The sequence below is a fragment of the Populus euphratica genome, unplaced genomic scaffold (genome assembly GCF_000495115.2).
Source record: "Populus euphratica unplaced genomic scaffold, PopEup_1.0 scaffold253.1, whole genome shotgun sequence".
NCBI lineage: Eukaryota > Viridiplantae > Streptophyta > Magnoliopsida > Malpighiales > Salicaceae > Populus > Populus euphratica.
Window position 1 is genome coordinate 239,041 of NW_011500133.1, and position 16,818 is coordinate 255,858.

At 30.9% G+C, this 16,818-nt stretch overlaps 2 protein-coding genes and 1 pseudogene across 3 annotated transcripts in view; 2 read left to right on the forward strand and 1 right to left on the reverse strand.

Annotated features, from left to right (window-relative positions):
* LOC105110428 (extra-large guanine nucleotide-binding protein 3-like) overlaps positions 1–3,581 on the reverse strand; it is an 8,303-nt gene extending 4,722 nt beyond the window's left edge. Inside the window, exons 1-6 of one of the 2 annotated variants that reach the window (XM_011005464.1) lie at positions 3,134–3,581; positions 2,535–3,091; positions 2,314–2,451; positions 1,633–1,737; positions 1,336–1,521; positions 595–772 (exon numbers count right to left, since the gene is read on the reverse strand). In XM_011005464.1, the coding sequence (XP_011003766.1) occupies positions 595–772; positions 1,336–1,521; positions 1,633–1,737; positions 2,314–2,451; positions 2,535–3,091; positions 3,134–3,449 (1,480 nt within the window). In that variant the 5' untranslated portion in view covers positions 3,450–3,581. Of the gene's footprint in view, positions 1–594; positions 773–1,335; positions 1,522–1,632; positions 1,738–2,313; positions 2,452–2,534 lie in introns of both variants that reach the window. The other variant, XM_011005463.1, reaches the window with a different exon arrangement.
* Positions 3,582–7,853: 4,272 nt separating this feature from the next.
* Positions 7,854–9,993, forward strand: LOC105110429 (uncharacterized). The gene is made up of 4 exons (XM_011005465.1): positions 7,854–8,051; positions 8,148–8,280; positions 8,688–8,989; positions 9,084–9,993. Exons 2-4 carry the CDS (start codon positions 8,158–8,160, stop codon positions 9,862–9,864), a joined length of 1,206 nt encoding a protein of 401 aa, XP_011003767.1. The 5' UTR covers positions 7,854–8,051; positions 8,148–8,157; the 3' UTR covers positions 9,865–9,993.
* A 2,571-nt stretch (positions 9,994–12,564) lies between these two features.
* Positions 12,565–15,640, forward strand: LOC105110430 (transmembrane 9 superfamily member 2-like; annotated as a pseudogene).
* Positions 15,641–16,818: the final 1,178 nt, after the last annotated feature.

Genomic DNA, 16,818 nt, shown 5'->3' on the forward strand with positions numbered 1-16,818 from the left:
AGGAATGCCTCTTAGTATCCTGCTAATTTAGGTGGCAGTCTTACACTCTGGCAACATGAGGACGCTTGTGTGAATAAGATGGAGCTATATATGAGAATCTTTTGGATTACTCTACTCAAGTATCAGTAGAACAAATGTAAATAGCATTTTCTTTTCTGGTAACACCATAACCACCTCCAAAAGCTTTGAACATATTGACTCCACTTCTGTAAAATTTTCATGTTTATTGTTTTTGTATTAACTAATCATTTTTCTGCATGCAAATGTGTTTTTTTCAAGACAAAGAAATTCGATTATTTTTTAATGGAAGTTTTGGCAAGCTCAATTCATGCTTTATTTTCATTAAACTAAAATATTGGCAACAATATATGATGCCTTTGCACTTATCTTCTTGAAAAAAATTAAAATTCATTTGAAAAACCACACTTTTCCTCTGATTTTAAAAATCTAGCATATCTTGCAGCAATCCTATGAGTAGCAAATGTAAATGTTTGAATATTTCTTCAAATCTAGGAAAACTTAAAGCAAAAGTAAACAAGGTTCTATGATTTATTATAAACTAGAAAACGAAGACAAAAATAGTAGTATTGAGACCTGAAGCACATTCTTCAGAATTAACTGTAGCAGTGCTCTTCTCTGTCAGATCCTCCTCTTCAAACCTCTCTCGTCCTTCAAGCAATATGCTAAGATATCTGTACATATTGCTTTGAATCATGAATTTGATGTCCTGCAACTCTTCAGGGGTGAACCTATTCCCATATAAAAACTTGCCCTGTTCCATTGAAAAAGGAAACAATAAGAAATATGACAAGTATTAAGCCAACAACCATCTCCATGCAAAGAATTGTTGCAAGTAAAACAGAAGATCAGAAGAATAATGTGCTAAAGACCATTATAAATAACGAATATTGCCCTTTTCTAAACAGCTATGACATTAATATATCACTAATTATTTAAGTGACATATACATGATGGATATCATCAGTGAGACAGCCAAATAGCCAGTTAAAGAATAACCCAAATAAAAATGATTGTTTTCAGTTTTGAATTGATAGTTTTTATACTTTGTAAGAAATTCAAAAGTTAAGCAATAGCCTAAACACACCAACTACTCAAATTGCATACATAGCTTCCCATTAGCTTCCACCATGTGATAGGAAGTAACAGTGATCAATTAAACAGAGAGGCAGTTGTTTCAAACAAACATTTCAAGTTAAGCACGTTCGGCGTAACAATGGCAGCAACATGAAATGATGAGAATCATAAACAAAACCTAATAAAATGAATTTTTGTGATAAAATCAAATTGAAACAAAAACAATAAACATGAACTTACCTGCTTGAAAATGGTACTTGTTCCAGATCCTTCTAACCCGAATAAAAGAAGTTTATGGATCCTTCCTTGCTCCAAATACTCGGGCACAGACCTTCCTGAAAAGGTAGTTGGATCTTCTTTTGGCCTGTTAGGATTTCCAGGTGGTACAGGCAATGAAAATAATGAACAGATGAAACGAGTAGATGCCTGCCTACCAAAAATCAGATGGCAACTGTATAAAATTCAATTCAAAACTGATTGTTGAATTTCAAACTTAAAACTGATGAGAGGGATATTATCTGTATATTAAGAGATAACCTTTCCCCATATGTTTCCCTTTATATTATTTTGGCCTTCTTCCTCATAAGATCCATCATCATACACCCAGAAATGAGTATCCTTGGGGCATTGTACGTTCGCAAGCTGGAATGAATGTCAACTTAAGCAATGAGACCAAAGTCCAACCTCAACCATACTATCACATGCAACCAATGAAGTAAAGGCAAACATATCATAAAACTGCAAAGCTCTTAAAGCTAAGTGCAAGCACAACTGTAAAGACATCAAATATCAAACAGCATGTCATCAGTTTCCAATACTGTGTCACTTTGGGAACAAACAAGAACTGAAACACCAAGGGCAAGTTTGCTTCTGCAAAATTCTCCAAATCTTCTGAAATTTTTCAAAGATACAGAAATACTTTTAATGGTTAGGAATGAGAAAATCTTTTCACTCTTTCATACAATTTTGTTCTCTTCACTACAGTATCAGAACTCATGCAAATTATGATTATAATTATGCATTGCAAGCGTGACTAGCTCTACAAACATAAGATTCATAACAGTCATGTATAGTATTTCAATGTAGAATCTACACACCTCATCCCCAGGAAAAGCACTGCGCTTTCAAAACTTGGTTTTGCCACAATTACTAAATCATTGAAAATCATTTGTACACAATCATGACAAAATGGTATGCATAAGCAAAGAAATAAGATACCTTCAACACTCTGAGCTCAGTCTTGGTAATCTCACGGCCATTTATGTAAACCTTTGTATTCCCATTGCTCGCATCCAGCCTAAGCTTACCCCCAACATTCAATTTGGAACTAATTATTCTATCTGGTTTCTCTCCCTCCTGAAATCAATAACAAAAAAATAATTCACAAAAAAAATAAACCATCTCAAAACGCAAATAAACTTTAACATTCTTTCTTTCACCTTCCCCCAAAGTCCCGAGTCCTTATCATACCAATACTTGCCAGGCTTCAACTTCTGTGGCGGAAACGCACACCCCAAAACCTCAGCTAGTTCCTCTTGTCTCAACTGCCTCCCATTTACAATCAACTGCTCCGGTCTCAACTGATTCGCAGCACACTCCTTCTCAGCCTTCATTATCTGCCTAACCTCCAGCGGACTACAAACCCTCGCCAAAATCCTCGAACATTTGCCTAAAACCGACCTCTTCGATTCATCAATCGGCTTCCCAATACAACTCACACACTTCCTCCCTTCTGGCATTGATCCCATCGCTTTCAACAAGCAATTACTACAATACCTCTTCTCACAAGCCAAACACGATTCCCTCTCCTTCCATCTATTCTTCTTTCCACACCTACTACAAACGCCACCCTTCCTCCTCCTCACTCCTTTCCTTGTACTGCTTAAATCAGCATCCGTCGCTGTGGAGGAATATCCATCCTCCTCCTCCTCCTCATCCCCTTCCTCAGTCTCCGAATCTTTAGGCGTATTAAACGTAACGGCATTCCCCCGCCTTCCTTCATCTCTTCTATTAATTTCATCTTCTTTTTCAAGATTGCCTTCATCAACCTCTACTCTTGCTGGATAAAATCTTTTTGCGGTACCGTTTTGGTTGCTGAATCTAGTGAATTTTGAAACTGGAGTGCTTGATTTTGATTTCGATTCTTCAGTAGAAGCGAGAGAGGAAGCCCGAGTTGAGAGTAAATTAAGATTCAACGGGTCGATACGAGGGACTTCGTAAGGAATTGGCGGACCTTCGTATTCTACTGCGAATGAGTAATCGAGATGATCTTCGTCAGGTAACGGTGCTCCTGCTGGTAACATCTTCCTTATCACTTCTTCCCACTCGCTTCCTTGTTCTGTAGTCGTTGGCATTAGAGGTTTTGTTTGTTTGGTTGCTGAGAAAGTGAGGGGAGATGGAGAGGAAAGGAAACACTTGGTAAGAAGGTTGGGAGAGAGAGGAGACGGAGTTCAGTAACGGAAGAAGAAGCCAAGTCCCCGGATTCTGTTTTTGACTCTGTTAGACTTGACGTAACTAATGATATGTAAGTAAGGATTATTTTTTGTGATAACTATGAATAAGTCCACCATTATGTTAAATATTCCAAATCAGTACAGTAACTATAAATATTTCTATTTTACTATTTTATTTTTATAGACATATCGATTAAATCCCTCAATTACATTTTTTTATTAACAAATCACAAGTAAGTCCCTTAGTCTTTGATAACTCAACATCCCATTGCATATTATGCATCAAATTGATGTAATGATTTACATTATTAGAATAAACTTTTCTAAAATACAGTGATTCAATTTAGTTAATAATTAATTATTCCTTTAACTTTTATAAATAGACTGACTTGAAAAAAAAGTATTTAATAATTTTTATAAATAGAGAAATTACCTTAGTTAATTCATTGGATCATATAATTTAGTTAACTATATCATTATCCATGAAAAAAATAATATTAATTTTTTGGTATTATTTACCTATTTTATCTAGATTAAAAACAAATTTTATTTTCAATTTTATTTTTAAGCGGTAAGAAATGTCAAAATTGAGTTTTTTTAATGAAAATCCAAGACAAACAAGGTTTTTTTATTTATGTGTTCTAATAACAAGGAAAAAAATGTAAATTGCTAACGATACTAGAGACCCTAGATGATTGTTTTAAAAGAAAGGGACTAGAATTGCAAGATTTGTAATATCTAAGGGCTGGTTTGAAATTGCACCATAATTAGGGTATTGAAGTGTAGTTGGCTCGAAGTTTGGAGAGGGGTTGATTGTGGTGGGGTGGTGTGTAGATTCGATGCAAATACAATCTCCAAGTAGTAAAAAGGAGCTAGTAGCAAGCTAACAAGTGTATCTTTGTTTATTTGTTGCTGGACTTTTGTTGCTAGCCAGCTCTTTGTTGGAGTTTGTCTATTTAGTAATACTATATTCAATTAGCTTATAACCATTTATTTTTATATGTGATTTTAAAAATTAATTTTATATGTTAGATATTTTTATTATTCATAAGAAAAATCTAGATGATAATAGTATTTTTAAATCTGGTTTAGTGATTAATCCAATTTAAAATTCAGATCATAAGTTTTGATAAAATCACTAGGTTTTGACGAGATTATTCAAGTTAACCTCAACTTTTTTATAAAATCAAAACGATACTATTTTAATTAAAAATTAAATAATTAATAAATTATAACTGAGTTTTTGACTCGGTTAGTCAAATTTTTAATTTTTCTTTTTTTTTATAAATTTATTCGAATTTTGATTTCGAATTAACTGAATTCTAATTAACCTGGATAAATAATAAGGTTTAATATCGGGCATTATTCTCTTAATGTTGCTTAAAAAATAATAAAAGCAAATAATTAATAATAATTAAGGATTCTAAGTAGAGATGAGTTGTGAGTTAATGGGTATTGTCTGCAATATCCTCTCAAGTTATTCTTATGACTATCCAATTAATCACTTTTAATTAATGAAGTTATCTATGGTTAAAACATTTACTTTTACGTCATTATAAAATCTCAATGTTATATATATATATATATATATATATATATATATATACTAGTTTAAAGTTATATATATATATATATATATATATATATATATATACTAGTTTAAATAAATTCTTAGCATATAAAGACAATATGCATCTTATAATTATAAACAAATAACAATGTTGTTTATTTTATATATAATATATAGAGTGATAATTATATTTTTTATTATATTATTAACCCTTGTATAGAATGTTTAAAAAATCATGTAGGATTTTTAGTTATCATAAAACTAGATAATGATATCCTTGTCATATTTATATTCTTTTGACATGTTATTTGTCTCGATGTTCCTTGCGATATGTTTCACCACCCATTGTAACAATTATTTATAATGTTTGTCAACTTCTTATTAAAATTATTAAAATTAGTCGGTCAATTTCAAGTTAAGTTTTCTTTTAAATCGAGAGTAGATGTTATATAACTTAATAAGTCAACCAGTAATTTGGTTGATCTAGAAAAATTAGAATAGAATTCAATTATGTCAAATCTATGATTTTTTATAATATTTTTCTCAAAACATCATAATTTTAGTAAAAATAACTTGAAACAATATTATTTTGATGCTAACCTGACCAACCTACAACACAAGACTTGAACAAATTAACAAAACCTAAGCTATACGGGAAAACCATTACAATTATATCTTTAATTATTATAGATTATAATAGTAAATTGATGTTTTCCCTTTAAAACAAAATCACACAACATTATTTTTTAGAGGTAGAATAGTTTTTCTGTAGATTTATTTTTCATTTTAAATTTTTTTAAGGATATCTCAATTTTTTTTACATTTTTTGCATAGTTAAATTACTTGGTTGTCTTTTTTTAAAAAAAAAAACTTTGATCTAGATGTTTTTTTGATATTTCCTTTTGGTGTGCACATTGTAACTACTCTATTGCTCTTAAAATAAAATATTATTAGGCTTGGTTTTAGGGACATAATAGTCATTTCATATTGTTTTTTGTTGCAATTATCATGTGGTCCAAGGATAATTTGGTTATTTACTTAATAAATAAATAATGATGCAATTATCATGCGGACCACCCTGTTGTATTTGGATGATGGATACAGTGTTCGTGATGGAGAAAACTTAGCTTCTTTGATGTATTTCGATTCGCAACAGTAAATTGGTGTAAAAAATAATTTAAAATAACTAAAAAAATTTCTTATGAGAGAATTGTATTGTTCTTATTTTCAAAAGCATCAAAAATAATTTCATTATTCTAAAAAAATGACAAAAGCACCCCTAAATTAAAACCATTAGAATTATTTATTTCAAGGCTAAAAGTTGTTAGTTTACTATACATTAAATAAGAAAATAACAAATATAACCTCATGCAATGTTAAATGATAAAAGCTTAGTTTATTGGTAATTTCTTCAAGAGCAAATTAGTAACTATATTATTACAATGAATAGAAAAATAAGTCTTAGTTTATAGTAACTTCTCTTCTAAGTTTAATTTATATTTTTTAATTTAATATATATATGCATGCACGCGTGAGAGAAAGGGAGTGACAATAGAATTGTCCTAACTTATGAATTATAATTATCAAATACAATTTGAGGTTTGACCCATCAAATAACTTGGATAAGTAAGGTATTAAGACTTTGTTCAACCTGGTTCGTGTTAATTAACAAGTCATTAGATTAATTTGGATTATTTTTTAATTAAAATAATATTTTTAAAAAATATTTAGTATTAAAATGGGAGCATTTAACCAAATTAATTACATTATAAATGAACTCCACTAAACATTTAAGTTTGGTTGTAAAATATATTTTATTGGGATAATCTTAGTTTAGAGTTTGTGTTGTTGTTATTGTTTTTGAATTAATAATAATAATAATAATTCGACTCTGAATATGGCAAAAAAATATTGTTTTCATAGGCATAAAAATAAACCTAATTTACTTGTGTGTGTTTTTTTTTTAAGATTGTACATGTGTTTTTCATTTGAATTTCTCTCTGAACAATGCTATAATTATAAATAAATCATATTATATTTTTAATATAAATTGATCTGATGATTATACTATTTATAATCAGTCAATTATTTAAAATACATTATACCCACAATCCACTAATTATCACTTGTCACATCTGCTTCTCTAATATTTCAATAAGATTTATTTATATGCTCTTTTTTTTTAATCGATTGGATTGTGTGTAATTGCGATATCCAAGTAAAATCTACAAAATTTCGACATTTTTTCAAGAGAAGTCCGATTACTGACAGGTTTATTATTTTTCTTATTCTCAATTCTCTATAGAGTAAGGTTTATTATATATATATATATATAATTGTTAAATTAAAAGAAAAAATATACAAATAAAAAAAAACAACTCAATACAATAAAATGATTTGAATAAAAAAAGAAGAAGGTTTGAACAGGTCAATTTCTTGAATGTTATATATATATATATATATATATATATAATATTTAACCTATGATGGCAAAATAATAGACAAATATACAACTAAAAAAAACAAATCAATACAATAAAATGATATGAATGAAAAAAAAATGGTTTGAGCAGATTAAACATGATTCCAGCTCAATCTCTCTCTCTCTCTCTCTCTCTCTCTATATATATATATATATATATATATATGTATGTATGTATGTATGTATTACATATGATGGCAAAAAAGAAATTAACTAAAACTCAAGGGACTAAAAACTTATCCAGCAACATGAGCAAGGTTTTATCACAATGACACAATCTAACGCTAACTGAGCTTCGCCCATTGAGAGCCACTGTAACCCGCCAACCACAGCTGACCAACGCCATATCCACCAGCTTGCACAAACAACCAACACCTACAAGACATTCATCTCTCGCTCTCCTTGAAGATAAAGGTTTAAGTTATCGATCTTGTTTCAACTACTTGTAAAGGTAGGTATGCATCACCGAAGTCAAGCTAGAATCATCATCCTTTATTTTTAAAGGGATTTTGATGGAATCTTACAAAAGGGTTTTTGGGTTTTGTAGAGAGGTGTAAATGGAAGCAGCTACAGCAACTTTTATTGGATCTTCAATTGGCATCTCTAGACCTGCAAAATATGTTGCTAGATCGGGTTTTTTAGCTGCCAATGGGCAAGATTTTGTGCGTTTTCCTCATAAGGTACTACCGATTAGTCTCTTTTTGGGTTTTGGATAATTTCTCCTTGAGTTTATGTATGAATTTTGTGTCCATTGATAATTCATGGATAATCTATGGTATAATGCTAAAAGCTTTAAATTTTTTTCTATGATTCAATTTATTTCTTGCGGTTGCATGCTTAAGAGTGAATGAAGTTTTGTGTTTTATGCAAAATATTTGTTATAAGAGATGAATTCCTATGTATAATTCTGTTGGATTGTTGTTAAAAAATGAAGCTTTTAAGACGTCTTACTTGAAATTTCAGCAAGTTTGTAATATGTTTGGTTTTCATTAGGATTATTTAAAATTTACTTTGTTGTTCTAGATGTTATATGGTTGGAAAGCTGGTGTTTGATTCCCTTTTCCTTTTTGTGTTATTTGGATTGCAGCATTATTCTTCAGTTTCATACTCGAAGCCAGGTCATAGGAGAGTGGCATATGGAAGCAGGAGATGTATGGGAGTGAGAGCATCATTGTCATCGTCTTCAGATTCATCGGGATCAATTGCATCAATTGCTCCACTTCAGCTTGAATCTCCAGTAGGGCAGTTCTTATCTCAGATTTTGATTAGTCACCCGCATCTTGTGCCTGCAGCAGTGGAGCAGCAACTTGAGCAACTTCAAACTGATCGTGATGCTGAGAAACAGAAGGAAGAGCCTTCTGCCACTAGCACTGATTTGGTATTATATAGGTTAGTTTTATGATATTCCTGTATAAATGGGGTTTCTAGCTCCCGCCATTGATGCTGAAAGTCGAGTCTAATGTTCAGTTTTTGAAATTATTAGGAAAATTGCTGAGGTGAAAGCTAATGAGAGGAGAAAAGCTCTAGAAGAGATTTTGTATGCATTGGTTGTGCAGAAGTTCATGGATGCCAATATTTCTTTGATATCCACCATAGCCTCCTCTTCCAAAGACCCATCTGGTGGATTGAACACTCGGCCAAGCCAAGATGAGAAGCTTGAGCGACTTCACTCTCCTGAAGCCTATGATATGATTCAGAACCATCTAGCTCTCATTTTGGGAAATCGGATGGGAGATTCTACTGCTGTTGCTCAGATAAACAAACTCAGGGCTGGACAGGTCTATGCAGCTTCTGTGATGTATGGATACTTCCTAAAGCGAGTTGATCAAAGGTTTCAGCTTGAGAAGACAATGAAAATCCTCCCAAATGCTGTGGATGAGGGAGAAACAGATATTCGTAAAGTTGTCTCTTCCCATCCTGAAGCCTTCTCTGATGGTATCAGTCCTGGCGGATCTGGACATGGATTAAAGGCTTCCCGATTGCGGAATTATGTGATGTCTTTTGATGGGGAAACACTTCAGAGGTATGCTACAATAAGATCAAAAGAGGCTGTTAGCCTTATTGAGAAGCACACTGAGGCCTTGTTTGGAAGACCTGAGATTGTCATAGCACTTCAAGGGACTACTGATTCTTCCAAGGATGAACTAGTCAAGATCAGCTTTGGTGGTTTGAAAAGACTTGTTCTGGAAGCTGTAACTTTTGGTTCTTTCCTCTGGGATGTAGAGAGCTATGTGGATTCAAGGTATCACTTTGTTCTGAATTGAATAATGCTCTCTTACATGCCTGCCTAAACGAATTTGTAGTAGAGGCACTACTGACCAAACTCAACTGATAACCATTAAGAAATTTGTGCTAATTTTTCTGTATATGGTTTTGATGTTCTGTTTGCCTGACCGTGAGTTTGGTCGCAGTAAAATAATTGCTAGATTTATATTTTCTCTAAATACAATTTTATTTTTGTATGTAATGCATAGTGTCACGTTGAACTGAAAGCGTACAGAATTTATGCGATAAATGCATAACCGAAGAGAACCAAGAAATTAAAGCAAGGTTGGCTTGAATTCACCATGAAATTAAATGAGAAATCGAGAGCATAGTCCTCGAGTTACAGAGATTATCTGGTGGGCAAAATTCATTGAAGAAACTTCGGCCATAAATCGAACTGTATACTTGTAAATATTCCATGGTGGAACCACTATTTAAATGGTCTTTGATCGTTGCTGTTGGCGTGTGGCCATTCGTTTCATTCAATTTCAAAATCCAATACAAATTAACCAAATATTAAAAGCTTGAAATAAAAAAAAACATTCAATAAGAAAAAAAGAAGATAAAAATGACTCTAGCGGACACTATAACAGTATCCCTTGTTATGACATTGCTCAAATCAGTTTTTTTAAATAAGGAAGAAAAATTCAAGGCTCGAAAAATTAACCTAGCTACATTTATTAAGTCAGATTAATTTAATAATATAATTAAAAAATAATAATAAATGATAAATAAAAAGATCTAGATAACCCATGTTATTTTAAAAAAAATAAAAAATTATATATATAAAAAAGAGCCTAATCTTCAAATAAATGAAGAATAAAAGAACATGAGTTTAAAAAAATAATTTAATACCTTATACTACTCCTGTGGGATAAATAAATTTTTCCTAACCTTAAAAAAATGTTAAAATGAATTGAAATGGTGGCATACTAGATGACATATTTTTAAAAATAATTTTCAAGTAATTCTTTTAATTTAATTCAAAAAAATTATTTTATGTGTTTGATAAAAATTATATTTAAAGTTTATATATAGCAAAAAATATATATAAAATATTTGGTGTAGTTGTGTTTAGATGTGTAGTTGGTTTTCAAAGTACTATTTACTTAAAAATATATTAAAATAATATTTTTTAATAATTATTTTAAATATTATCATATTAAAATAATCTGAAAACACTAAAAATAATAATTTAAAAAAAAATTCTTATTTTTTTAAATATTTTTAAAATGTAAAATTATTGTAACCAAACTATGTATAAAACACAATTTAATTTAATACTAAACACTTTAGTATAATATTTGTTGCAAGGCAAACATAAAAATAGATGTAAAACAAACGCAACCTATACATGCCAGATGGAGAGGCAACCTTTGATCTTGCGAATAAAAAAAACACCATGGAAATTGGTTTTTCACCCATTGTGAGTTACCACACGTCATCAAAGGATGACAGAGTGGCACGCTTGCAGGCGCATTCAGCGAACATGCTGGCAGGTTTGCTTTTTTGTATTATTTATTTATTAATCAAATTATCAAATCACTTCTGAAACCACCCAACAATAATAAAAAAAAAAAACCAATATAAAAATATCTACATGCCCCTAAAGCAAAAGCTAAGACGTTTTAATTCCAAGGGCAATATAATAGTTACACTATGCATGCGAAATGAAAATTCCAAAAACACCCCTAAACTGCGTTTTTTCAAAGGGTAATCCAGGAATTTCATTGTGAAAAGATTGACACATCGCCATATAAATATAAAATGACAAAAAAATCTAGCAAAAACAGTATTCTACCTCTAAAAGATAGCCATGAGTGTTTTCCATGACTTTAGGTTCTTTTAATAAAATATAAAATATTATTAAAAAAACAACAATGAATCAAGACTGACATATGGTAGTTTTCCTCCAGGTATTTTTATAGCGTGTTTTTAAAATATTATAAAATATTTTTTAAATTTTAAATTAATATAATTTTTATATTTTTAAATTATTTTAATATAAATTAATTTCAAAAATAATTTTTAAAAAATAAAAAATATTTTAAAAAATAATTATAACCACAATACGATATTAATAAAACATATCAACTTTTAATATCATCATCAACAAAAACACAACCCCACTTCTATCATTGATAGCAAGTGTTTTTAATAATATTATATATAAGGGTAATCTAATTATATTTGTATGATTGGAAATTTATATTAATTTAAGGTATAAATTTTAATAAATAAAAATAACTAAATTATAAAGTGATAAATAATTTTTTCCAAAAAAATCCGAATCAATATTTGCCCAGGAAATGAATTAAGCTTCCAAGTGGCTTGATTTTAGCATCCTTTAAATTTATCAATAGCACAAAAATATGTTGTTAAAATAGATTGATAATAAAAATGTATTTTGGTCAACAACTTAAAAATATTTATTATAGTAAAATAAAATAAAAATGCTAGTTATTAAATCTTATTTTATTAGCATTAAAAAAATTCATAATCTAACTTGGATTAAGTTTTTAATTCAATTAAATTAGATCTTAATTCAATCAAACCTTTAAATTTTCTTAAAAGAAAATATAAAAAATACCGTTATAATAAAAATAATTGACTCTATAATCCACGCGTTGTCCAATTATTTAATAATTCATGCTTAATCCTCACGTAGGGGTTTGACAAGATACATGTTTCGAATGTTCCGTCATCACTCTCTCACTTTCTCTCCGCTTCCTTACGTGTCAACGCTATACGTCTACACTAGCAACAGTTGCGTTTGTCTGGGTTGAACGGAAAACTAGCATTTGTTCAACAACATAATGGCGGAGAAGATATTACCGGCGGCTTTATTCGCCTCCGTTTTGTTAGTCTTGAGTGTGGACCAGGCTAGTTCAGATCATCGGTACAGACAAGGAGACCAGGTTCCCATCTATGTTAACAAAGTCGGACCTTTCAAAATCCTACGCAAAACTAGTGAATTCTTGTTGAATTTCCTTTTCTTTTCTTTTTTTTCATAGTTAATGCTTTTTTAAAAAAAACAATTCAGCGAAACCTACCGTTATTTTGATCGTCCGTATTGTTTGCCAGGTTAGAGTCCCTCCCTCCAATGACACTCTTTTTTCTTTTTTTTTATCTGATTTGGTTTTGTTTGTAGATAATGAGAAGGAGAAAAGGCTGTCTCTAGGTGAAGTACTGAATGGCGATCGTTTGGTAAGTCGGCCTTTCCCTATTGAATTTCTACGCGAAAGAAATTCTGTACCTGTTTGCAAGAAGAAGTTATCAAAGGAAGATGTTGCCAAGTTTCGAGCTGTTGTTCATGAGGACTATTATTATCAAATGTATTTTGATGACTTGCCCATCTGGGGGTTCTTGGGGATGGTTAATAAGGGGCAACAAAGATACTACCTGTTCAATCATATCCTTTTAAATATTTATTACAATAAGGATCGTGTGATTGAGATTACGTCTAGCTGTGATACGAAAGCGATGGTGGAACTTACTGAGGATAAAGAGGTAGATGTGGAGTTTCTGTCTACAGTGGAGTGGAAGGAAACAGATGTCCCTTTTGAGAAGAGGATGGCTAAATACTCAGTCATATTCGTTGCCTCATCATTTAGAGATCCATCGGAATTCCGTTATAAATTCATGCATGGCAGTTCTTCTTCTTGCTGGATTTCTTGCCGCAATCTTGCGAATCCTTAACAATGACTCTGTCAAGTAAGAATTGTGTTTTTGGTTGATTATATCCATTTCAGTAAATGTGTTCAATCTTCCAATGTCCTAGGGTGTGTATGTATGGCTTTTCTTTGCTCAATGGTACTTTCTGTTTTGATTTAGATATGTTAATGAGGAGGAATTAGCCGAAGATCAGGAAGAGACTGGTTGGAAATGCATTCATGGAGATGTATTTAGGTATCCCAAGCACAAGTCTCTGTTTGCAGCCTGCCTCGGTTCCGGAACCCAGCTACTGACTCTGTAAGTGATTTGTTCGTCCCTCACTGTTATTATTGCTTCTGAAAAAATTGACATGTTTTCTTTGTGCCTTGCAGCACGGTCTTCATTTTTATTTTGGGACTGGTAGGAGTGTTTTATCCATACAACCGGGGGACTTTACTCACCGCATTGGTTATCTTATATTCTCTCACATATTGAATTGCAGGATACACAGCAACCTCATTTTACTGTCAGCTTGGAGGAACAAACTGTGTATTTGCTCATGGACTTTCTTAGCAGGGATGGGTTTGGTGAAAGAAATAATTTTTCTTAACTCTACTACTTGAGGTTGTATGTTTATTTTATCTTTATTTGTGGCAGGTTAGAAATCTATTGTTGACAGGATGTCTCTTCTGTGGACCTCTCTTGCTCACAGTTTGCTTCCTGAATGCTGTTGCAGTTGCTTATACTGTCACTGCAGCTCTTCCTGTTGGCGCGATTGTTGTGATAGCTCTTATATGGACATTTATTATTAGAAAATAATATAAATTATATTTTAAAGTCTTATTTAATATCAGAGTTTTGATAACCAAACGGTTACGAGTTCGAATCTCACCATCTCTATTTATTTGATAAAAATTAAGTACAAGATAATATAAACCTGTATAAATTTAAAGTCCAAAGGACTTTTACTTAAAAGAATGTGTTAAAAAATAATATAAATCATATTTTAAAATCTTACCCAATATCTTAAGTTACTTTGCTCGTTTTAGGTGGAATTATTGGGAAGAATAGCAAGGCTGAGTTCCAAGCTCCTTGTCGCACCGCCGAATATCCCAGAGAGATTCCACCATTGCGATGGTATCGGCAAACAATTCCTCGAATGGAAATTGCGGGATTTCTGCCATTCATTCTTATACAGACCGAACTTTACTACATCTTCGCTAGTGCTTGGGGTCACAGGATTTATACCTTTTAAAGCTTCTTGTTCATCATCTTTATTACTCTTCTGATGGTCACTGCTTTAATTACGGCCACATTGACCCATTTACAACTTGCTGCTGAGGACCACAGCTGGTGGTGGAGGTATGCATATAGCTGTAATTTATCCAACGTCTAAGCAATTTCCTGATCCATAGGTTCGTTTCATATTGCATATAAATTCATATCTAAATGCCGCAGATTACTTCATATCTTGGAGATTGTGGGCTTGGGTTTTAATACAAAAAAAGAAAGTCGGAATTTTTGAGCTTTGGCTATTGATGTTAATGAAGGTGGTTGATCAGAGCAAATTCTTATATCTGTAGATGAATTAAAACCAAATGGAAGAGCAGACATTTGTTATAGAATAATGTTTTTACCAGTTCTTCGTTGTTCCACCTTGAATGGATGTTAACTGCAGTTTTCGGCCTGATATATGAGTGTTGGAGGATTGATATATTTGCTTTATTTGGTGACAGGTCTTTTCTCTGTGGCGGATCAACTGGCTTATTTATATATGCCTCCTGCTTTTATTACTACTACGCACGCACAGAAATGTCTGGTTTCATGCAAACCTCCTTCATATTTGGGTACATGGCTTGCGTCTCTTTTGGTTGCTTCCTTATGCTGGGCACGGTAGGTTATCTTGCAGCTTTGCGTTTTGTCCGGCATGTATATGGTTCAATCAAGTGTGAGTAGCCTGTGAGCCCTCGTCGGAGCAACTCCAACTCAGGTGCAAAGTGGAGAGCCAAAAATAAAATAACAAAGCAATATTTTACTTTTCTTTGCTTATTTTTCATACTACAGGAAGAAAGCTAAACAAAATGTTATTTTAGCATTTCTCTTATAAAAATGCTATTACTATACATTTTGCAAAAATATCAAGACACGTTTTTTTTTAATAGTTTTTTCTTTAAGATATTAATAACGGGAATACTCACTATATTCAATGCTAGGTATAATAAATATAAAAACTTTTAAAAATTCTTTTTTCATCCAATCTTATGAATTTTAAGGTGTAGGAGGTTTAGTATTAAATTATTTAAGGAAGAAGGGGTGATGAAAACTTCATTTAACTTATATTGATCTAAGCCAAAAGCAATCGTATGTTAGGATAATCTTTTTTGAAATAATTTGGTAATGCTCTCATATTGGAATCTAAATAAGAAATCAGAGTACATGGAGCCATTTTCTTTGATTTTTTTTTTTAAATTCTATGTTTTTTTAGTTTGTTTTCAATAAAATTATCCTGATATTATGATTTATATCATGGGTTCATTGAGTTTACTTAGGTTGATTCAGGTTGCTTTTTTTTTTAATTTTATTTTTTAATATTAGATTGATTAAAAAAATTTTAAATTATTTTTAAACTCTTCAAGTTAATCAAGTTATATTAAAGTGTTAAAATAATTGTATATAAAATATATTAAAATTAAGTTGACTCTTCTAAATTACTTTACTTTTTGTCATTAGAGTGCATGTAAGTAAAAATGTCATATTTATACTATTTAAAAAGCTAATTTAACTCTTCTAAATAGCATTTTTTTTTTGGAGATGCTATCAAATATCATTAAGTATTTTTCTTACTTTATTACTTTATTGGCAATATATTAAGATGTGTCCTGCTAATTATTATCTATTGCATTGTACAAAAAAGCTAATATAGGTTGAAGTTTTTTAAAATATTTTTTGTTTAAAAATATATTAAAATATTTATTTTAAAAAAATTTATTTTTGATATTAATATATTAAAATAATATAAAAATATAAAAATTATTAAAAAAATTAAAATTTTGATAAAAAATAGGTTGCATCTCAATACCAAACAAGTATTTAATACCTTGCTTCTGAATTGATTTTAGATGAATTTGTAATACTTTATGAACACCACTTCAACATAAATGTTTTTACTCTCAAGCAAAGTGATTGAACCACCAACACATGATTTGAGTCATAAGTTGTTTGAAAATAAAAAAAAGTGATATCATTATAATTTTTTTAAAATAAACTCAAGCTGATTTTGAATTGAATAACTTTTATTT